At 35.8% G+C, this 25,181-nt stretch overlaps 1 protein-coding gene across 9 annotated transcripts in view; it reads right to left on the bottom strand.

The window, feature by feature from the left end:
* The window catches only part of GABRB2 (gamma-aminobutyric acid type A receptor subunit beta2), a 178,327-nt gene that overhangs the window by 49,403 nt on the left and 103,743 nt on the right, over nt 1–25,181 (bottom strand). For all 9 annotated transcript variants that reach the window (XM_068697748.1, XM_068697746.1, XM_068697744.1 and 6 more), the window contains one exon: nt 17,598–17,680. In XM_068697748.1, coding sequence (XP_068553849.1) covers nt 17,598–17,680 — 83 coding nt within the window. The remainder of the gene's footprint in view (nt 1–17,597; nt 17,681–25,181) is intronic.

The raw sequence follows: 25,181 nt of genomic DNA, 5'->3' as shown, positions 1-25,181 counted from the left end.
ACATGATTATGATCCCCATAAGAATGATGTCTTTTAAGCAGTAATACCAAAAGAAAATAAATGAGCAAAGAAGGAGAAGTAAAAAAAAAAAAAAAAGAAAGAAAGAAAAAAAGAATAATATTTTCCAGAGTAAAATACTGGAAGAAAAACAATGTCAACAGAAATATATTAGTTCCTAAGCAGTAACTCAGAATGTTGCCAATTTCCTGGACATGCAAAGTCAGCACTACTGACAAACTGAAATTGCTGAAAACCTAGCAATGCCAGTGTTCCAGTTCCAGAGGATATTAAACCTGCCATCAAGTACACAGTTCCTGGATTAGAACATCATAAGTTTTTATGGGCTTTTCCTTTTCCTATCAAAAGCAACAGAAACAATGAATAAAACACACAAAGTAATGAAGCCAGGTCATGTCTACAGCCAATCATTTTCCTCAGGAAAAAAAATACTAGTATTTATCCTCTTTTAAGCTGTTTTCATAGCACAGAAATTATACACAAAAGGCCATTCAGACACAATACCTATTTTCCAGGGCTATTCTAGAGGAAAACCCAACACAAATTTACAAAGTCAGATCCTATAAACTTCAACATGTTTTACTGCTGCAAGTAGCAAAGGGCTCCCTTATTTTGCATACTTAAATACTACTAATAACAACAGCAAAATACTTATAATTACTGATCCTTGTATCTCAGGAGTAAGTGTGTACCACCACATGCAGAAAATGCAGAAAGCCACCTACTGGAAAACAAATCAAAATAAACTTCTACTCTCTAGAGCTCTGAAGAGGCAGGTGAAAAGAGAAAGACAGTCATTGCTACAGATTAACCTCAGAGATATTTATCCTAGCTCTGCCTCAGGCTGTTAGGAGGAAATGCAAATGTAGTCCTTGAGTGTCATCTCCTTGAACTATTCGGCAAACCTTACTTTTTTTTTTTTTTTTTTTAATAACTGTTTAAAGAAGAAGACAACAGCATGAAATTGCCAACCTGCTATTCATGCAAAAACTATGCATTAGCAAGAGTGGTGGCAAGTGCATCTCCACAATTACTATCAGATTTTTTTTGTTTGTTTTGAAAGCCTACAGTGAGTGAAAGAGCCACAGACTATCCCTGTCATTGCTTAGTATAATGATGGTTATCATCATACTCTTCCATACCCACCATGTTCAATTTGAACTTTCACTGGTGCAATTTAAACTCTTATACTTCTTATACTAACCAATATCATAGAGAAAAATATTATTATATTCCTCTCTGCAGTACATTTTGTATATTTGAAGACTCATTCTCTCTCTTCCTCCGATTCCCCTTCTCTTACCAGAACAATGTCCATTCAATCTAAGTGTCATTTTCCAGGCCCAGGATTAAAATTTAAATTTATATATATATATAAATTAATATATATATGTGTGTATATATATGTGTGTATATATATATATATTTGTATATACATATATAAATTAATATAATTAATATATATGTGTGTATATATATATGTGTGTGTGTGTATGTGTGTATATATATATATATATATATATATATTTTTTTTTTTTTCCCGGGGCGGGGAGGGGGCTTGTTTTCTTTTCTTGTTGATGTTCACCTCCCACTATGGCAAGGGATTGACATCCAGCTCGTCCTTTCCCAATGCTGTGATGTGTGCCATTCTTAGGTGTAAGATTTGGAATTTCATAATTTCAGGCCACCTCTCCAGATAGCTGAGATCCTTTAAAACCCAATTCAGTCTTTCAAGCTGCTTAAAGGTTTAGGCAAGTTTCATTATTTTCAGATCATTAATGAAAACACTGTAGATGGACTTGATTCAAAATTCTTTCCCTCCAGTTAACTACATAATCATGTCCCTTGTGTTATTTTACAGGTATGGTTCCCTCTGATCTGTGTTTTCCTACATTCTTTATAAGAAAGTCATTTGAGACAATGTCAGAAACCTTATTAATGTCAAAATGTAGGACATGGTCTGCCTCCAGCAAACTACTCCACTGTTTAGAAGTGGTCCAGCCACTACCACATGGGATGCACTCATGAAAAGGAATGTTCAGTTCAAAAATTAAAAGACAGTCACACAAATAGGAAATATTTGCACTGTAGGGGCCATGTAGGATACACCTGTCCAGCTTTGCAGACTAGGGTATTAAAAAAATAGTAATAATTGGTCAAACTATTCTGTTGCTCATTTAAAAGCATAAACATTTCTGGCTCTTACTGTGGCCGCCTAGAGGTGATCTTTCTCTAGAGACCTACACTGTGCTGCCAGCACAGTGGCACCTTCAATGGTGCCACTGTGCTGGCAGCAGCCTCGGGCTACTCAGTGGGCAGCAGGGGCTGTAAGGTCTCACGGTGCTGCTAGATTCATGAATACTCTGGTGAATGTTTTATTTAACATAAGGAGATCAGTTCCCTGTTATAATACAAGAATTTAGAAAACAATCACAGATTCAGCAAGAAATTTTCAGCAGTTGTATAAATTACACTCCCTGTAAAGTTGCCCCATAAAGTTGCAAAGTAAAGAGACAAAATGCATAACTCCTTATTTGTGCCAGTGCTACTGGGTCAGGATATATCATTAAAAGCAATAAGGAAAAAACTAGAAATACCTTTTCTGAGTGGGGTATATCTTACTAAACCTCTTAAGAGATGCATACAGGGAAGTGTATCTGTGCATTTATTCCTACAACAGGAAATGATGACAAAAAAACAAGGTAGAATAATACAAGGAAAATCAAAAATAGAACGACAAACAAGAAATCCAAACAGCCTAGAATCACTTTCATGATCAAAAAGGATAATCCTCTATAGGCAGACATTTCTGAGGAAAACGCCCAAGAAAACATTTCAGGTTTGTTCAAATCTATGGACAAACATCACAGAACATTTAACATGCCCAAAATTATGGAGGAGATTTTAAGGAACTAAAACAACAAACATGTCTAGAAATAACATGGGAACATGTGAGTAGTCAACTTGGTTTACAATAGATAGATTAAAACAGCTAAGCTTGTACTAACCTACCATCTTGATATTGCAGGGTTTATCACTAAATTGTTTGACTGTGAGTCCACAAGAACTTTGTTGAGCTTTGGAAGAATCCAGACATTTTAAGAATAGCTGGAATTTTACAGACATGTGGCAAGAGTTTATTTTTTATTGTTCAAGAGGTCTGTGATTACTTCAGCTTTCTCTAATACAAGAGAGAACTTGTCAAGTTAGCTGTTCCCTTGCATTACTAAATTGAAGATTAAATAAGCAAGAAGGGGTTTTCTTAATAAATCTGACGTTCTAAGACTGGTACTTTAAAATAGTTTAACAGAAGAGATGGAGAAATTAAGACTGGCCATGTAAAAAGAAAAGTAGTAAAAGCTGAATTTAAAGAGTAAACATAGGATCAACATGGGATCAGGGAAAAACAACTACAAAACAGTGTAAGGGAAACACCAGGGCCACTGAAACAGAGGATCTGCAGTAAGATCCTAGAAGACATCTTTTTTTTTGTATAAGGAACACAGCAGTGAATCATAAGTGTAAGAAAAAAGGCAAATGGGATGAAGGAAAATTGTTGCTTTTTACAAAGAAAATATGACAGAGGGCTGCTGACACAGAGCCCTCCTATCAGCCACTCTACCTGCTCCACCAGCTATATCAAAAGGGAAACAAAATTAGATTTATTTTTTATTATTATTATTCAGGGTGGGGCAAAAAAAAGTCTTTAATACTTTAATTTGTATATAAATTACCTGCTTATACTTGATTCTGATAACCTCATAACCTTTGAACTGACATGGCTAGTCTTTACAAAGATGCTCATATTTCTTTACGCACAAAAGATGAAATGCTCTGTAAGGCATCAACTCCAATAAGGCAGCTTTTCTTTCTTAAAATGTCCTCAAAGTAACTCTTTTTTTTTTTTTTTTTTTTTTTTTTAATAATTCTTTATAGCCATCAGTTTTCAGATAAATTCTATAGTTCCTAAGAATAAAGTAAAAAATGGGTGAGTAATGAACAATAAACATGTCCTATAGATGAAATATTAAACCATTACTAAGATTTATGGAAGCACAATCACACTTTCATAAGCCAGTATATCTATCCTTGCAAAACAGAAATTTCTGAGATATCTATCTGATCACATACATCCCAACATCTCTAGATCACATACATCCCATGATACTAGCCTGATCAATTGAAAATGTAACTGTAACTGAGCTGCAGACACCCAGTAAACACTACTAAATTGCTACATTTATTCTGAAAAAAAAAAAAGTTTCACAAATTAGCATTTATTTATTTATTTATTTATTTATTTATTTATTTATTTATTCCCTTAATTGTAATGTTGTATTTTCAAATGTGTCTGTTTATCACTTTGGAAATATCAGGAAGGTTTTCATGCTGCATAAACTGAGGCACTGATGCCAAAGCTAGTGGTCTACGCATATAGTCACCGTGGATGGGTCACCTGAAGATGCCACAACGCACCAAAATCTGCCTTCTCTGGATGGTGGTGATTCAAAGCAGACTCCCAACTTGAAGTCTAACAATATCCATCAAGAAGAGATTGCACAAGTTCCTTTCTGAACAGATGATACAAGAAAAACATCATTTACACACTATATCACACTGATGACAGCAGCATGTTTCTGCAGGTAAACCTTTGTAACCTGATTTCTTTAAAATAAAGTTTAGATGACACTTTTTTCCCCCCAACTTCTCATGCAATTATTTGGAGTTGAAATGCATTTTTGAAAGGCTTTTGGTGTCACCACACACAAACAATAATAGGTATTGCAAGAGACCGGAGACATTCATCTCAGAGGTACTTTCAAATCATGTTTCAGTTGTAACAATGTCTTTAGATGAGATCATCTCTTCTCATACACGCATCTTTAAATGGTAAGAGTTCTTACTCACTGTTTATTTGGGTCAGATTTTAATGAGAGATAAGGACTCTGCATCTCTGTGTCATCTACTCCTTTACCCACATTCAATGGGAAACATCAGCCATTCCTATCACAAGTAAAATCAGAATTTTAAAGCTCCTTGTGCACTCTGGGATGCACCACAGAAAAATAACACTTGAATTACTGTTAAATACTCCTCTTTGAAGAGAGCTGCAATGCAGTGGATAGATACTGATAACCAAGGGGCTGAAAATAGTCCAGGTTAAAGAACACAGAGCTCCACATCAGCTCATCTGCCCTTCATCTTTGACTCTGTAAGAATAGATGCACACTATCTGCTAATTATCTTCCTCTGTGCAACTGATTATTATATTTTGTTCAGATATTTTTACAGCATACTTTGATATTTTTATCACGGATAGAAAAATAATTTAGATAAGGAAAGATCTAACTAAAAGGCTTGCCTACTCATCATCCTCATAATTATTTAAGGCTTACATTTATCCTTCCTTTGGAAGCAGTTTGTAATCTATTCTGAATAACTCACCAGGGATGATAGCACTTGAGCTGATAGCTGAGCTCACTTATTCAAAGGTCAGACACTCATGAAATAGCCAATATTCATGAGCCAATTAGGAAATTTGGAGATATATTTGTCATAACAGAAAGATAGGTCTATAGGAATAGCACTTAAAATAAGGTATTATCTCCTTTCTAACAGACTGAGTTCATTTTTGGCTGGTCAAGTGGCCTCATGTTAACTCATGATCATGTGGAACCAACAATGCTGTATTTTCAGTCCCAGCTGGAATCTCCCCAGTGAGCTTTACTCTACCTTCTGGCTAAAATACTTTGTACAATCATCCAAATCCCTGAAGGGAAAAAAAGGATTAAAAAAGAATACAAAACACAAACAAGCAGCTGCTCTAGGTTGGCTAAACCACTGTATTAAAAGAAAACATGCTGCATTCAAAATACTCCATTTTCCCTGTAAAACCTAATAACTTCACAAAATAACATTGTTTCTAAATCACAGAATCACAGAATAAAAGAATTTCTAGGTTGGAAGAGACCTCAAGATCATCAAGTCCAACCTCTGACCTAACACTTACAAGTCCTCCACTAAACCATATCCCTAAGCTCTACAGCTAAACGTCTTTTAAAGACCTCCAGGGATGGTGACTCCACCACTTCCCTAGGCAGCCCGTTCCAATGTCTAACAACCCTTTCGGTAAAGAAGTTCTTCCTAACATCCAACCTAAAACTCACCTGGCGCAACTTTAGCCCATTCCCCCTCGTCCTGTCACCAGGCATGTGGGAGAACAGGCCATCCCCCACCTACAGCTACAGCCTCCTTTAAGGTATCTGTAGAGAGCAATAAGGTCACCCCTGAGCCTCCTCTTCTCCAAGCTGAACAAGCCCAGATCCCTCAGCCACTCCTCGTAGGACTTGTTCTCCAGACCCGTAGCCCTTCTCTGGACTCGCTTGAGCACCTCGATGTCCTTCGTGTAGCGAGGGACCCAAAACTGAACACAGTACTCGAGGTGCGGCCTCACCAGAGCCGAGTACAGGGGGACATTCACTTCCCTAGCCCTGCTGGCCACACTGTTTCTTATACAAGCCAGGATGCTGTTGGCCTTCTTGGCCACCTCAGCACACTGCTGGCTCATATTCAGCCGACTATCAACCAATACTCCCAGGCCCTTCTCTGCCAGGCAGCTTTCCAACCACTCATCTCCCAGTCTGTAGCTCTGCTTGGGGTTGTTGCGCCCCAGGTGCAGGACCTGGCACTTGGCCTTGTTGAGCTTCATGCAGTTGACCTCAGCCCATCAGTGCAGCCTATCCAGATCCTCCTGCAGAGCCTTCCTACCCTCAAGCAGACCGACACACGCACCTAACTTGGTGTCATCTGCAAACTTCCTGAGGGTATACTAAATGCCCTCGTCCAGATCATCGATGAAGATATTAAAGAGGACTGGCCCCAGCACCGAGCCCTGGGGAATGCCACTAGTGACCAGCCTCCAGCTGGATTTGACTCCATTTACCACAACTCTTTGGGCCCGGCTATCCAGCCAGTTTCCAACCCAACGAAGCGTGCACCAGTCCAAGCCAAGAGCAGCCAGTTTCTTGAGGAGAATGCTGTGGGAGATGGTGTCAAAAGCCTTGCTGAAGTCAAGGTAGACCACATCCACAGCCTTTCCCTCATCTACCAAGTGTGTCACTTTGTCATAGAAGGAGATCAGGTTCGTCAAGCAGGACCTGCCTTTCATAAACCCATGCTGACTGGGCCTGATCACCTGCTTGCCCTGCAAGTGCTGCGTGGTGACACTCAAATAATACTCTCAGATTCTTTTCATGTCCAAATAGCCACCTTAATATCATTGTATTAATTCAATGTGATGGTTTTCTATTTATTTATTTTTGTGGTGAACTCTGTTGGAGGTGCTGCCTTATCCTCTGGCTTTAAAAGCCAGATATGCACATATTGGCTACTGAAACCAGCACTATGGCTGAATGAGGGGAAAAAAAAAGATCAAATTCCAGCATGACTCTAGTCATCAAATCTTACCAAAATGCGTGCCCAATATCACTTCATGTTAAAGGCAATTAAACCAGAGAAACTGTATTGTGTTTGCAACCAAGTTTGAGAAAACACTACACTAGAGTCACCTATCAGAAATCCAGCCATCCAACCTGATGAGATCCCCAAATGTTACTGTACAATGACAGGGGTTACATTTTGCTAATCTAAAGAAACCTCTCAAACTGAGAATCTTTGAATTAAATTATTATCTTTACCATACTGGAGTCCATGACATCATGTCCCCACCTCTTCTCTGGTTTGTCTCAAGAAAGAAAAAATATAGGCTAATTTTTTTGTTAAGCATATTGACCTAGAAAGGCATTTTAGACATTTTCTTCTGCTTTTAAGACAAAAATTAGTTATACATTTCATATACAGTGTCTGATAAATGCCTTAACTCAATACTCAATCCTGGAACCAAGTGATTCTAAGACCCCTCCATAGACCCCAATTTTATGTCACCATCAGAATTGGTCTGTGATCTAAACTTGGTTTTTCTGAATGCCAGCTGTAAAAAAGACAAAAGTAATGCTGTTCCCACATATGCATTGATAGAGAAAGGTACAAGACTCAATTCCTATCTCACTGTCACATAGTTCACACAATTGAATCAAAATAGTCACCTAATCGTTTAAATTACTGTGGTACCTGTTAAAAAATCTACGTGAAACAGAAATAAGTCTAGAATAGAATTAATTCAGTTTTTGTCAATACATTAATGCCTCTGGATGGATATTTAAATAAGAGAGTAATAAAGATCCACAATTTCAACACCTAATGCTGTGAACCAGAATACTGAATGTTTTTTTCTAGTTAACGTACAGCGTTAGAACTCTTGTTCCATTTTTAAATAATGGATAAAAAGTGAAATAATTTTCCTAGATTAAATATGCATGCTGATCAAACTTTGACATGTTTCTAGACTCCATGTTATTATTTCTTCTTCTACAGAATAAGTTCTATGACAAAGACGCAAGAGATTAATTTAAAAAGCATCCACACTTTTTTTTTTTTTTTTTACAACAGCACGGGTACAAGCACTAATTTTACTAAGTTGTGAAAACAATTTTCTAAATAATGTAAAATAATGTCAAGCTAAAATTTTTGATTTTATTGACTTTATTAAGTGATCTCTCTCAATCTTTCACTCTCACAGAGTATTTAAAAAAATCAGTACTAAAGTACTTGTAAAAAATGCTTTAGGAAATAGTAGCGGTCTAATCTTACTGTCACTGAAATAATTTGGTTATGTATCATTTGCATCAAGATATCTCAAAGTACTTTAGAACATTGCATCTGTAAAAAGTCTCCCTCTTCCACTAAATGATTTTTTTCTTTTCCTTTCTGTTCAATTCCATATATTTTTTTATTTTTATTTTTTTTTAAAAAGTACTTTTCTGATGTCTTTTGAAAAGCTGGAATCCTAAATCAAAAACTCAGGTTTTACATCTTTGAACACATTTATCAAAATTCTTCCCTGCAGAAGCTCAACCAAACAAGCTTGACCACATCCTAGGCATACAGGTTATCAGCTTAAGTAAGTGTGATCCAAATAGCCCAAATAAGGTTGGAAGTCCTAAAATTTGCAACTATTGTCTACGTTTACAAGCAGAATGTTTTCATACGTTGAGCTGTGGCTTTGTCTCAGCATGGAATTGTGAAATATTGCTTGCCTAATAGGGTGGATAAAAAAAATTCAAACAAAACTTAAGAATCACCAGTCCACTTCTTTGTTGCCTTCTCACTCCCCACAGTAAATTGCTGATAAGCTTTCCTGATGTTTTTTTTTAAAGCAAAAAAGACCATATGTGAAATATTTTAAAATAACAAGCCTTTAATTTAAGTTTACAACATTATCATGAGGAATTGCTGAAAAAGACAGGTGTGAAACTGTTATCTGTATTTGCAATACTCTACCTTGAGGTCTACGAAGCAAATTGTGGACTAAAGTGGAACTCCACTTTTCCACTTTTTTTTTTCAAAAAAAAAAAAAGTTTGCTTATGTACACTTCAAAACCAGAACAAGTTAAAAAATTGAATGGCAACAGAGACTGGCTGACTTTCACAAGGTCACTAGACAGTCAGAAGATACCCTTGCTCAGAACAGCAGTAACAGAGCTGTGGATAAAGCACCCGGGCCCCAGTTCTCAACTCTGATTCAGTATTCCTTGATGATCAAAGCTCAAGTTGTAATTAGACAAGAGAATTTCCTGTAAAAGCAACTCATTTAAAGATATGTTCTAAAGTATAAGACCATGTTAAGAGGCCTGTTCATACATGGCTATTATAAAAATGAAATCATCCTTAAATGACAGTTACACCAATGTATGTACAATTTGATGTCCAGTCAAAAATTATAACCATACCATTTATAACAGGCACAATGACCTAATTTATCAAATGTCACCTATGTGTTCCTTAAGATAAAAAGCAAGTTGGCATCCAGCCACAGAATAATCTGGCCCTGAGTAGTTTCAAGGCACAGCATGTACATATGCCAATGTGTGCAAAAAGAAGCACACTGGTCTTTTGCAGAAAGATGGATGTTCAAAGAAAAAAAAGACTAAAAGTCTGTACATGCAATACTCAGTAGCACAAACTGACAGTGACATGCACAGCACAGATGCTACTTATATTTACATCACTTTCAAAATCTCCCATCCAAAATAGAAAGATGACTTTTTAAATTGGTATATGAAATAAAAAAATTAACTGTCGGGGATTCAAATCATGTGGTCATCTTCTCTTTGTAGACTTAGTTTCCTGTGTCTTAGTGTGTTTAGAATTCCTTTATAATGAAACAGACAGAGACATTAGTTAAAAACCCAATTTTATTTCTTTAGAAAAGTTAACATATTTTGTGATTTTGTAATGAAAGTAAGTTTTCTATACTCATAAAACCAATTCCATAGTATTATTAGCAGCACATGAAGAGTCATTAGTCATTATAGAGTACAAATAGGCTATGCTGTATATAGTATATTTTAGGCTACAATAAGAATTTTGGACGTATAGTGAGATATAGGTTTTTCTTCCTTCAGAGCAAATGTGAAGCCCACCTCTTTAATCCTCTCCATAACTGAAAACAAGTAAACAAAAAACCATAGACGAACACATGGTAGTTCCTCTTGGTAAACAACAGAACAAACTTGGATAAGATCTTAGCTAGCTTTTGCAAGAGGAAAGTAACATTCATTTACCTAATAAGACTGTAGGTCTTTCTAGACCTGTACAAGGTCATTCTTGAAACCTGAAAGGAAATGAATGCTTTAGTTAGTAAGTGTACACAGGACCACTAACACCAATTACACCACAACAATGGAAGAAACTTACAGTATAAATGCATTACGCTTGTAGCATTATCCATTCCTTTGATGCTCATCTGCTCCCATGCATATGTTGCTAAATCTGTGTTAGATGTATATGAAGAATGAGAAGTTCCTTGACATATATGCCCTCCCTAGGACAACAATTCTGACCGGAGTTACCAATGTTAATGTTGATATTACTCATTTTGGCTCTGCAAAGATGCCAAGGAACAGTAGGTAAAGAGGAAGAGAAGGATTCACTTTGTGTTCTTGGACCCTGTCCAAAAACTTCCCCAAAACAGTGATATAACACCTGTCAGATAAAAGGTTACAAAGGTTTAGACAAACAATAAACAGAAGAATAAAAGCAAAATTCACAAGCAAAACTTAACTTACCAGTATTTCAGCTTGTCTGGGTGATGTTGTGGTACAGGTCATTCTTCCAGAAGTGAGTTGAAGTGACTTGATCATTCCAGACTGTGGTGAAGAGAAAAACTGCTCATTTGAAGAGACCCAGATGTGCGCAGATGAGCTCCCAAACAGTAAAATTCTGCTGTACTTAAGTGAAAATAATTCTTGTAGCAGCCTACAACAGGCCTTTGCCTCAAATAAAGCTGTCTGTTAGTGAACACATAGACACTTCTAATACAGACTGATTGTCAATTAACCATTTCAGAAAACAGAACAAGAGTTGTGATTTCACCAGGAACTTATATTAGGATATAAAAAAACAACATCAAATCCTTGGATAAGCATCTTTCACAAATCAATAGCGTACCTGAATTCAGCACAGTATTTCACTCCATCACAGACAACTACAAAACAGTTTCAATATTGTGTAATCTCATCTAGAGCACAGTATCTTCACACATACAATGTCAAAGTGGAAATGTCCATTCTTAAGGCTAAATACTGACCTTGACCAAATCCTCGTTTGCTTGTTTGTTGTTTTGTTTTCCTGTTATTATGTAAGATTATTGGCTGGACTCGTAACATCTCAGCTTCTGGCTATGGTAACACATCAACCACAAGATGTGTTATAAGGCCATATGATACATGTCTATAATGTAAGTAGTGGATTTTTCTGCAACTGAAGAGTTGAAATTACATACCACAAATTCCAAAGCTATGACTTAAAGGAATGCATTCCAGCAGATTATCCAGATGTGTGCTCCATACACAATAAAGATGACTTGTGCATTGTGCAGTTGCAAAATATAAAGAATTGCCTTTTAGATGTATATACAAAAAGAAACTTTTTACAGTCATTCTACCAAAAATTCTTTTGCTATTATCAGGGGAAAAGAATTCTTATTTGATGGTGGAAAGGTTTGTATATCACAGGATCAAGAGATATGGACCAGATCAAAAACAGAAAGAAAACTTTATTTCATTAACTCAAAGATGTCTTTATCAATTTATAGGACTACTTGTACAGTATATGATTTTTTTCAGAGCATTCTGATATCATTCAGTTATACAACTTATAAATTCTATTCTTACAAGTCAGTTTGCACAACACTTGCATTCTATTTCAGTTTAATAAAAATAAATAATTCTTTCCGAGGCAGATGCAGCCAGTACATGATAAAATATAAAGCAAATATTTCCCTTTCCACAGCTGCTGTGAAACTTCTTTAGGACGGCCATATTCTGGAACAGGTTGCCTAGAGAGGATTTTTTTTTATTCTTCGTCTTTTGAGATTTTCAAGACCAGACTGGACAAAGCCCCGAGCAACTTGGTCTGATCTTAGAGCTGACCCTGTTTTGAGCAGGAAGTTGGAAGAGAGACCTCCTGAGGTCGCTTCCATCTTGAATTATTCTGGAAGTATGTCTTAAAATATAAGCACACATTAATAATAATAATAATAATAAAAAAAAAACTTCTCCTCCCTCCCCACATTAAAATTTACACTGAACATAAACAGAAAATAAATGATTGAGACTGTAATTTTTATGATTCTCTCAAACTACTAAGACCTTTCTTAGATGCATGTTTTTTCACAAAACATTTTTGAGAAAACTTATAGTAATATAAATAGTCTTCCCATTCAATTTTGACTTTAAAGAAATATAGCATGAAAAAGCTATGAAATATATTTATCTAACAGATAGAACTTTCATAAACAAAAGATCGAACTCTTGAATTAATTAAATGAACCACTATAAAGATTCTAACCTTTAATGGTCCAAACGTCACATATTCAGCTTTCCACTTACTGTGTAAATGTTGGAAGTGACATATTCACTTCCAGCAGAGGTACCCTCCTCTGCTGAACATCCCATTTCCCAGGGATCAGCAGACCCTCTCACCTGGTATCAGGCAGATCCACCTCTAACCCAGAAGGGTACTGCCTGGTCAGCTCCTGCAGTTCTACCATTTTATATACCCTGATTATAGTTCTGATTTCTGACCAGAGCAGCTGTCTGCAAAGTACTCAAAACTTCAGCAATAGGCAACTTTTATTTCTTTCTAAAGCTTTAAATGTGCTTATAAATTGACCTTCAACAAACAAAAATTACTCGTTTCTCTTGGTGATGGGCTTTCAGAGGATCTGATTAGAAAGTGTTTGATACACAGTCACTGGGAGGAATGATACACTTTTGCCTCTGTTCTTCCTGCCTTTTTCTAGATTCTTATGCAATGGAAGTTTTAAACTGGTCTTATTTAGTGTGGTACTGTTGCCTTTTTGCCATGATACAGATAAAATAATTTAATTAATTCCTGGTCCAAATGCCCGTAGCTATTAAATAAAAGAAAGGTCCCAAAACAATAATTCTTCATTTTTCACCAAAACACTCCCTTTCCGCCTCTCCCCCCCCCCCGCCCCATATATGCAAACTGCCTGTTTGCTGTGGCTTCAGACAGTAGGGCTTTCATATGCTGCTTTTTTTTTTTTTTTTATTGCCGTATCTTTAATAAACTATGGAAAACTTTTCTGAGACTATGCTTCTAAGGTGAGACTCAGTGTGTTTTTGTTTATTCAAGAGCAACAAAGAAAATTTTAAAATATCATTGTCACAAAGCAAGCATTTTCTGAATTACACCGCAATATAACAAATATAGCTATGCCTAACACGTTGTCAAAAAATAAAGAGTTGGCGTGAATTTTAATGTCCTTGTGTGTCACTGTGTAATTAAAGTTAACAACGGTCAAAATGTACTAGATGAATATTGAATGTTTACATTGGAAAATATTCAAATCACAATAATTTCTCTCTGTAATGCTAGAGGAGTTATAATATGGTATCTTATTTATATCAGTATGAACCAGTATTCTGCAAACTCCCTCGTGCTTCTTTTTGCCTTTTAACTCCCTCTATTATTTAGGCTGATTAGCTAAGGAATTCCTTCAACAGTTACAACTCCAGAAAGGCAGGAGACAGGAGAGAAACACAAGTATTCTAGAGCATCATGAGAAACATCATTCATACTTCAGTGGCAGTTGTACAGAGCAGAAAGGAGAGGCATTTTACTGAGACAAGTCAAAATTCAAGTAACAAGGAAAAAAAACACTCTGTTGCCTGCAAGCTGGGTATCTAAGAAATGAATGCACAATAAAAGTGATTTCTGGTTTTATATCCCCACAATTCAGCGTCTTGGGAGATAAAAGAAAGAGAAGAGTAGCTAAATTATACCCTGATGTGAAAGACATTGTACAGGTTTAAAAACATATTAGGAAAACTAAAGATTCAACATGTTTCTGCCCCCTTTTAAGTGTGAGAAAAGCAAAATAAAATGTTCAGAGATGTAAACTGCCTATATGTTAAAAAAAATTAGATTTCAGTTCTCAAAACTAAGGCTCTTTGAACCAGTGAGGAACAGTCCTCTCTTACGCTTTCAGTATCTAATCTTGTCACTACTAATTTAAACTGAAATGGGTAAAATACTGCCTCTTGTATCTAACAAATGATACATCTTTCCCCATTTTATGTTTCAGCTTTACCATAAAACCCTTCTCTGCCATAATTCCTAATTTTTAGATTCATCTAGGTTTATGTAGATTTACAAAAATTTGACACGGGACCCAAAATTCAGTAAACACAATGTTGTGTGATAAAGCATAATCCAGGCATATAACAAGAAAAAAGTCGACTGGCATCAGTAAGACAGAAGCAGTGAAAGAATGGAAGAACTTTAAAGACATCAATGTGCATGGAACTTGGATAAAAGCCATCATGACATAACTCATAAAGGTTCTGGCTAGCTGATAACTACATTTCTATGCAAAGTACAACTAACCTGGAATTTATGAAAACATTTGATATAGGACTATCTGAGAACAGACAATTAGTAAAGATTTATAAATAATATGTAGAAAATTGTACTGCATTGAAATAATAGATAGTGCTCAGTATAGAGAATGATCATAAGATCATCATAAGAAGATCATCATGATCTTTGTTACCATTAATATTATTTAGTGTTTGTGTGTGAAGGATATTCTTAATGAAACAAAATATGCAGGTGGTGATCAGATGATCAGAACTAAAATACCAAAAACTTGATAACCTTGAGGACTGTAGCAAAATTAAGTACACTGATTTATGTGAAAAGTGTTATGAAATGCTAAGTCACGTGTTCTTTGAACTATGCAAAAATATTTCTATCAAGAGCTAGATCCCACTGATGGAAGATGAGTGAAGGCAAAATCTTACCGCAATGTTCCAGGAATGGCTATGGAAGTTATGCAGTTATGAAAAAAGGCAAAGGTCGCTCTTGGAAAAAAGGGCAGGGTAAATGCAATACAGATTTCATCTGGGATACAGTTTGTGGTATGGATTTATTCATAAAGAAGGATGATAAACTATAGCAGTTGTAGAAACTAGTATTAGCTAGTTCTGCATTTCTCTTAACATAGAATCACTGAATGCACTTGCATGAAAAAGCTAAAAGAGACCAGTACATTCAAGTTTCATGAAATGAAAGCTATGAGAAATTAAGACTACCTTCTTTAAATACATTGTGAGGGTCACAGCAGGGGTGGGGAAGACATTAAGCTTGAAACAAAAAAAAAAAAAGAGGGGGGGAGAAGACTGTTGACATAAGCAATGAGTATAATTTTATGCCTTCTTGGCCATGAAAACACTTACAATGGAATTTAGTGTTTGTAAACATCACAAGAAAGCAGTAATGAAACAGGTATGAAACAGAACCAGCAGGCCAAGAAACTATGATACTGTCAGCATGCAAATAGTTTAAAGAAGTGATTATGACTTGAGTACCTGCATAAAATGACTCAAAGTCACTTTCATTCTTATTTATTCTACCTAACTGCCTACTAGCATTTTGTTTGAAGCAATTTATAATGATTAGACAGACTCAGGTTTTTACCTGGACAGAGTGACATGTTAAAGAGTAATAATTTTCTAAAGCAGCAATAAAGTTTTCCAAAGCCTCATTCTATCCTCATTCTTTAATGACCCTTTTTACTACAGTCAAAGGCAGACTAGCTACATACAGTATCCTATTTTAGAATTCTTTTTTACTTTTGCAAGGCTGCAACAGAGCTAAGAGATCCACAGAGGAGCTGTCCTATCCTAACCACTATGGGAAATTAACCCCCCACCCTTTCTATGATGTAACAAATTCTGTATTTTTCATACTGCATGAATAAACAGTGTCAAGAATCTCTGTAAGCCAAAATACAGTTAGTCTGTACAGAATTCTCTCACATTACTAGTAGAAGTGGGCTGACTTCTAGAGGCTGTACATGTCAACATAGAGAAGGGGTGAATTTTAATGATAAAAAATTCTTTTGCTTACTTTAGGCATGTAAATTATTTCAACCAGCAGTATCACCAGTGCAATTCAGGAAGAGATTGTCATGTCTTTCAGTTACACTAAAATGAATGAAACCTGGACACAAATTTAAAGCATATTCTTAAATGCTTTCTAAAACAGGAGAAAGAAGCTGTACCAAGCTCTTACCAGACTGTAGCACAAGCTATGATCACTTTTCTCATGCAGAAATCCCATAATGTTTTAAAATAAATGCTATTTTAAAAACACACATTTTTTCATACTGTATCTTAATGACATTACTTTTCATTTTGCTTGCTGCATTCACCTCAATAATAGACCCCATCTATTCCCTATGATTCTCCTGGAAAAGGAAATGTATCTTGAAAGTGCTGTTCTTCATTAACATCAAGTATTGCATATTTACAATATTGTCTTTATATAAGTGATGATGAGTAATTTTTTTTCTCAAGTGCTTATAGTACCCTAAAGAATATACATTGAAAAGATACTGGAAATTTTATTTCATAACACAAGATTTATTGACATGGAAAACTTGATAGATAGTCCCGCTATTAAATCAGTATATATAATAAACTGCATTGCATGAATTGAAAGCTTAACTACAGAATAGGGTCTAGAAAAACATGCAAACCACAAAACACCTATTGCAAAAACAATTCTGGCCTCTTGCTATCTTTTATAAATGGAAACAAGCTGCAACATAGCTCAGCAGTAAAGGGGGATAAAAAACTGATAATAATCCTCATGCTCCTCACATGAACTCCAACGCCTTTGAATGAGACTTTTAAAGCTGAAAATTGTCCATCAAAACAGAATAACTTTTGTTAATCCTTGTGCCACAAATTACTAATCCATCTGGAAAGCTTTTTTTTTTTTTTTTTTTTTTAATGTGTTTACAAGAATCTAAATGTCATTGGAGACACAACTAGGTTAGTAGCATATAAAAAAAATAAAAAAGAAAGATGGATAAAAAGTCTGAAGCAGTTGACTACAGAATAAGTAGGATTTGTAGAAGTACTTACAGCTCTCAATCTCCAGCGTGCAATTCTGCTCATCCAGCGGATATCTCCGTAGGTCCATCATACAAGCAGCTGTCGTTGTAATTCTAGGAAGGAAAAAGAAGAGCTTGTTAACGTGTCTCATTCCAATCTTTCTTTGATTGCACTTGGTTGAAAGATCAAAATATATTTTTACCGACACTTGACTATTTTTACTAAAATACTGTATACACTGATTGTTTGTAAGTAATACCACTGCAAGGTTATGCCACTGGTGGGCAATAGACAGCTTCCCATTTATTCACCATTATCACAGTACCACAAGCTTTAATCATCAGCAATCAGTGTATCCTGAAAAAAAAAAATCATCATGAATTAGAATACTACTAATTCTTTCATTATATAGTGCAGCAGTTTGAGCCAAAAAGGAAATTTCAATGGAAAGTGGCAGAGGAAATCTAGGGATGAGCAAAGAAAGATGTGTACTTCATATCCTGTGTTAATACCCTAATCCTTTCATATGAAATTTAATTCTGTCTTCTTTTCAACAGTGCTTTCTTTGTAAATGAAATATTATTTTAGCTTCACATTAGCAAGTGAACATTTTCAGGACTGTTTTCACAAAATGTTTAGACCATAGTTGATTTGCACCCCCGAATGACTCGAAACCTTAACACAGGTCAAGTGTTTCTTTTAAATGTTCAGACAAACATCTGTATTATTAACAGACTCTTTTGCTGATAGACCTCTTGGAAGAATAATCCTGAGCATAATAATCTGAACCAAGGCAAAATGCTCAGCAGTCTTTTATTAATGGTTTACCTGCAAGTCTTCCTAGAACATAAACAAAAATCAATTCTATTTTATTTTTTCCTCCCTCCTCCTGTGAATATGCAGTATCTGTAGAGACTGAAAAAACACACCTAAAATTTGGAATCCACCAATAGTCAAAATAGGTATATTCTGCACATACTCTAAGTAGGGCCAGGTGGGAATTTAGTGCATAAGCTAGAGGTTTCTAGCCTTTCTTCTCTCCCCCCTCTAGTCTCTAAGAGCCCTTCTCCTGCACAGCTGCTAAAACCTGGCAATTTATACAGCATCCTCAGACAAACAAGGATTTTCTTTAGTCCCTGTACTTTTCTGTTAAGCACAGCCGACTGGCCATCTGTATCTGGAAAATCTGCTTCCACATCCACAGAAGAACCTGAGCACTGTACAGCAGCCAAGTATACATTTTTTTTTTCCAGCTGAAAGTTAGGCAAATAATTTAACTCAAATCACAAAATCCAAGATGATGTAGGTGTGCCTCCAAAACGGGACCCAACTTGATAGATGAAGTGTTTATAGCATGTGCAGACACCATACCACCTGATGGGATCAGCAGTTGGGATTCAAGGGATGACTGATCCTGGGTGACCAACCGTTTTCTTCTCAAAATCTTGTTGCCCTGTATGAGGGTTACTAGTCCTCTATAGAATATATTGAGACTGTTGGATAATGGCTCAAAAACTTCTTTTCTACTCTTCAATCTGACAGAGAACTCTTTCACTTGATGGACCTCAATCTTTCTCCTTAAATACCTAATGACAGTTCATTAGAAGCAGAAAACTATAACTGCTAAAGATAGATTCAAAATTGACTTTAAAAGTTCCTTCCACAAGGTATTAAAAAGTGTTCAAGCAATACAGCCCTCTCATTAGTGTCCTTACAGTACTATCTACCAATGCTTTGCTGTTGTTTACAGAAGAAGAAGAAGGAAAAAAAAAAAGCCCTGTAAATTTCTTCAACAAAAGGAGGAGAGCAAAAGTGGAAGCAAGTTACTCCTATAAACACTGTGGAAGTCTTACCTCTTTCTTGTACATCTAAACAATATTCCTTAATTTTACATTTTAACCATACATATCTATTGGGTTCTGAGAGAATTCAATAATAAATGAACACCTTTTGGCAGTAAGTGCCTGCTTCAATCACTACATAGCTACTCACAGAATTGCTTTTGAAAATATGTTGTTTTCCATCAGTGTGGATCACCACAAATACTTCAAAAGAAATCTTCCTGAAGTGGACAAAAGCAGGGGAGAAGAATCTTTTGGCTCCTTTGGATAGATTATTTCCAGCATTTAACAAAAGCAAAAGCAGAGTAATGAAAATGATTGGTAATTCAGTTCACTTGATCATTCTTAACCATAATGCAAATTCACTGGAATAAAAAAGGAAATCTGTCCTTTCCTCTCTTCATGCCTCCCTCATATTTTTACCCTGAATTTTCTCACCTTTGGAAAAATAGAAATAGTTCTCTCTCATCTTCAAAATTATTTAAGCAACAAAGCTACCTTTTAATAATTATTAATGGCTTGCAATTCACATTGAATAGCTAAACAAAATTACTAATGCAAGAGCACAGAAGAATTGCCACCTTTAAATGCTCTTAAATTCAAGACTCATGATCTATACCTTTGCAGAGGAAGAAATAATAGTTATAGCAGGTAGGAATGCCTGAAACAGGCATTCTGCATCTTCCCCAAAGCAGAGCTATTACAATTTTCATAAAGGGATTAAAAATATTTTTATATAAATATATACTAGCAAGGACTAGTGCACAAAATATAAAATTGTTTTTTGCATAACATAGCCTTGAGTACAAACAATGGAAAAAATTACAGCTTTTAAAAAAACAACACTGACTCAACACACTAGTCATTAGAATGATAACAGAATAACAGTGCTCTCAGTGTGAAATGAAACACATTACAGAACTGTTTCATACACTGATCTTTTTATCTGCTGTGAAAGAAAGAGAAACCTTATGATGTTTCATTTCATGACTCTTAATGATGCAAACCAGTGCAAAGAAACCTTCACCCTGATTATCTTTCAGGGAAAGTGAAGTTTGCTGTCAATAATTCCAAAAATAATACCTATTACTTTTGAGAAAACAGAAAATCTGCCCCTGTCTCCAAACCTTTGGGGAGGTTCTGTGCTTCATAGGACCTGGAAACTGACACTGCTCCTTTCTCAGGCCATAAGGAACTCTTAAAACACTTTCATATTTTAAGTGTTGCAGAAAATAATACTGTGCTGGTAGTTGAATAATATGACTGTCCTACTAATGGTTCTTTTTTTCAGTGCTACACAGGGGACAGTTTTTCAAAATTGAATAGATGTTGGCCTTCCTACAAGTTAAAGTAGAATTTGAAAATCAAAAAAGCAACTAAAATAGTTCTGATATCGCTGTAGAAGAAAGAACACCACTAGAGACTGGAGAGCAACACTACTGATATGTGGAGACGGACAGAACACAAAGCCCTCGTGGAGCTGCTGCAGCTCAGCAAAGCTGTAGGGAATGCCACAGCAGAAACTTATCTTTGCCCTGGAAGGAAACAGGTCTGACCTATTACAGACAGAACAGAAATGATGAGAAAGGAGGTGACAATTTCAGATAGTTCCTCAGAGCAGAGTGGTAGTATGAGAACTATATAATACTCTTAGCTCTAGCACTGACACATCACAATCCTAAAGAAAAAGAGACAAAGCTGAAGCCCAGGAAAATGAAAGATCAATTATTTCTTCAATTGTATGCACGTATACAATGTCCAGTCAAAAGCAACATGAGATTTTGCTTCAGATCTCTGTGTCTGAAGGCAGAATCTGACTCTCCATTAACAATTTCTGGACAAATCCAAAGAGTTTGCAAGGAAGCCATGCTCTTTAACTGACTATCTCTATCGGGACTTCATCAGAATGTTATGTGCCCACCAACTGGCAATCACTCTCTCTCTCTCTGAATTCGTTACTGAAACCACGCACTGCAGCTATACCCACTGTTCACTTCTGCTTCTTGGAAACAGTCCTGCTGCGTGACAGTTGGAAACAGCAGCAGCAGCAGCCAGCATACCCAATTTCAAATACGTGGAAATCTGGGGAAAAAAACAACACTGTAATGTGATATATCACTCTCCTGAACACTAATACTGGATTTAAACATGTGTCACGGTTGCTATAAGTACTAACAGATTGACATTTAAATTAAAAAAACATTTATTACTAATTATAGAGGTCATGGAGGTCTTCTTCCTTCTGTTTATTCACACCAAGCATAAGCTTCCCTTATATAATCTTAGGTTAAGAGCTGGCTTTCACAAAGGATAAACAGTGACATTTCTACAAGTCCATCATGAAAACCAAATATTCAGCTACTGACTGCTATGATCTTTCAACTTTAAATTGTGCATAGAACTCTCAGTGTAGTTTAATGTGAAAAAAAGTATAAATGGTTTTGCTGATATTGATACCTTTGTTTGAAATGAAATGATAGTCAGGCCACAGAGAGCCTGTAATATGCTCTCTTCTAATACCACTTCTCCAAATTTCATGAGTATTTCAGCCTAGCTTGTTTTTCTTATTCCTTTCCTCATTTCCTTAGTCATTACCCTGTCCAACCCTCACATACTTAGATACTCTCTCAAAACACTAAGTGTTATTTGTTAAAGCTAGAACTCATAACCATAAGTTAAGCATATGATGCTTAAACCTTTTCTATGGATAATACAAGATTCAAATCAAATTCTGGAGCTGACAAAAATCAAGGAGCTGGAACAAATGCAGAAATTTCAACCTCTAAGTTTTGTTGGTTTACACTGTTGATTAAAGAAGAATAAAAGATGTTTTAGAGGAAACAAATATCGGTCTGTGATCTTTTTCTGGAAGAAGCTCTCCATTTCTCTGCTGAAGGATTGGCTGTTGTGCTATCTGCTCATGGAAAACTGGTGAATTTGGCTCTTATTTCATAGTAAAAGAATTGTGATTCTGAAGAATGATAATTTTGTTGCAGCAAATGATAATTTTCATGCAGCAATGCCCAGCTTTCTACTCTCTCCCCACAAAGCTCTCTAAACTGTTGTTTAAATTAGATAGGCATTGCCTTCTATCCTGTCACTGAGTCCAAAACTCAGCCACAACATCATGTTCATAATTTAAATCCCTGCTAAAAGCAGACGTCACTCTACAGAAAATCTTCTGGTACAATAATCTCAGCTTTAGACTGAAGGTATTCAGGCCTCTCTCTGAAATACTACATGCTCCTTAGAAGATTAACACCCATATAACACAATGAAACAGCTATGCCAGAAGAACTAGGAGGAGCACTTCAGATTTTTAATATTTTATCACTGGGAAATACATCTTCATCTTTCAGCATTCACTTCACTTCTCCCTTTCAAGAGAAATAATAAATAAACAAAAGGAAGATCCATAAAAAAACTATAGCATTTACAGAACAGTGAAGCAATATAAACTGTGCTGACAGCACACAGAACTACAGGCTTGGAGGAAAAATCCAGTACATCTCCTCCGCTTATACATAGTTCATAGCCCTTTTGCTTTATGCCTAACAATATAAAACTGAAAGTTTTACTTTCAAACATTTTGCAAAATGTTTCTTATTCTGGTTGGAAAGATTACATGTCCATTTCACTAAGATAACATCAGCACTGCAACAAAAATTGCTTAATTTCAGCTTCTTTCTCTTAAAAATTTACACTACTACCAGCCAAGACATGCTGCATACAACAGATAAGTTATATATACAAAACACCTTTTAACAAGTTGTGTTCTTTTTAATGGAAAAAAAGTTTATAATTACTAAAGTTCTAAGAGAAAATTGTTTAATTTCATGTGTTTCAGAACATATGAAACACCTTTTTCACAACCTTTTTTTTTCTTTTTCTTTTTCTTTTTCTTTTTTTTTTTTTTCTTTCTAGAAATTCCACTTTATATACAGGAGGGTATGAAAAGAATAAAGTTTACTGCATTCTCTTTTAAAAATAGTTACTTAACAATTCTGAAATTATCTATATAATCTAGATTCTCAAACTGTGGAAGTGAGCTAGAGCTCTCTAAGGAGACACATGGATTTGGTTCTTTCTCAGTGCCTAAAATAATTGGTAGCTCGTTCTGGTCAGTATGTTGAACTGTATACACATCCTACATTAATATTTTTTATTCCTGATGATAAAAATATAACACTTAATTAAATAATTGAAGAACTGGGGTGGGGGGGGGGGGGGAAGGAAATAACTTCTCCACAGGATATGTACTTTTCAGTGCACAAATTTTGGAGATAATGCTGCTGCTAAAAATGTAGAAACATTAATTCATATAGCAAGAGCTTTGCCCACAGCCTACCTGTTTATGTCTACAACAGCAGTACCATCCTATACTGCAATGCTTTTGTTTGAGAGGACAGTCTTATTTTCCCAGGAATCTGCATCTAAATGTTAAATCATGTGCTTCTTAGAAACAAATGTGTAACCTGCTTCCTACCCACAAAACCTACCCACAAAATGTCTGCAGCAGCCAACCTCCAACAGCTGCTGTGCACAGCTCCTCATGGAACCAGCTTTCAAGTCAGGTGGTGGTGGTGTTTACACAACCTGCAGCTCCTGCACTTTTCTCTGTTGGTGAAGAATATGTACTCTGGATAATGATCTCACAAATAAACTGCATTTGCTATTTCTCCATCTTCTTAATTTGTCATTTGTGACAGAATTAATCCTGCAAAACTCTTTCTTCTCACAAAACACCACCAAGAATATTACCAATTACATGTCCATCCAAGGAAACATCCGAGTGAATGATCTGACAATATGGTATTTTCAGTATTCTGGAGAAAGGAATTTCTACCTGAGTTAAAAATTAATATGAAAGTCAAAACAACCTGCAGTAGAAAAGGCACATTCAATTTTACGATTGCAGCTTATTTAGTAATTCTTACAGAAGAAGCATGATGAGAGCCCAAATCATCTATTGCTTTTGTTTTTGGGGGTCAAAATAAGACACCTCATTTTCTACAGGGAAATGTCAATAGAAATAATAAATTTAAGTAAATTATACATGAGCAGAAATACTCTCAGATCTGAAAAGGAGAGAAAAAAGTCAAACAAAAACACACATCTCTAGCGCAGACCTAAAATTTTGTTTCCTTCAAGAACCTTTAAAGCAAAGCAGTGGCCTGTAAAATTCTAATGTTCACAAAATTGTAAGACAAGAGTAAAACAGTAAAATGAAGCCTCCCTGTCCTAAAGTGGGACTGGTCCTTAAAAAGCAATCACACAAGGAGGCAGTTAGCAGTCAGAATTAAAGCAAACTGTGTAAAATACTGTACGGTGACAGACACAGGTTAATCCTTATTAAAACAATTATGATTACAAAAGACTGGAATTGAGGATAGAGGCACTGCCTCCCTACATGATTGTAGGATTTCAGTTAGACTAGTGCTTTCTATGATTTTTTTTCTCATTAAACAATTCACTATGTATCTTTATTATTTGAGGAAAAACAAAAACAACAACAACAACAACAAAAAAAAAAAAAAAAAAAAAAAAAAACAGCTCATAACTTATCATTTCTTTCCTCTTCACCTTGTTCTAATAGAACTTCATCATTGTTAGGAATGAAGTGTTTAATTATCTTGTCTTCATTTACTCTTCTACTTTCTCTCTATAAACAATCGGACATTCCCCGAAACAGTACCAATTTCATACACTACAGTGCAGTTAACTCACCTACTGCAGCTCTAATGTGCTCTGCATGCCTAAGTACTCATGTAGA

The sequence above is a fragment of the Anas acuta genome, chromosome 14 (genome assembly GCF_963932015.1).
Source record: "Anas acuta chromosome 14, bAnaAcu1.1, whole genome shotgun sequence".
NCBI classification, from domain to species: domain Eukaryota; kingdom Metazoa; phylum Chordata; class Aves; order Anseriformes; family Anatidae; genus Anas; species Anas acuta.
Note: the sequence above shows the minus strand (reverse complement) of the source record. Positions and strands in the feature narration are given on the sequence as shown.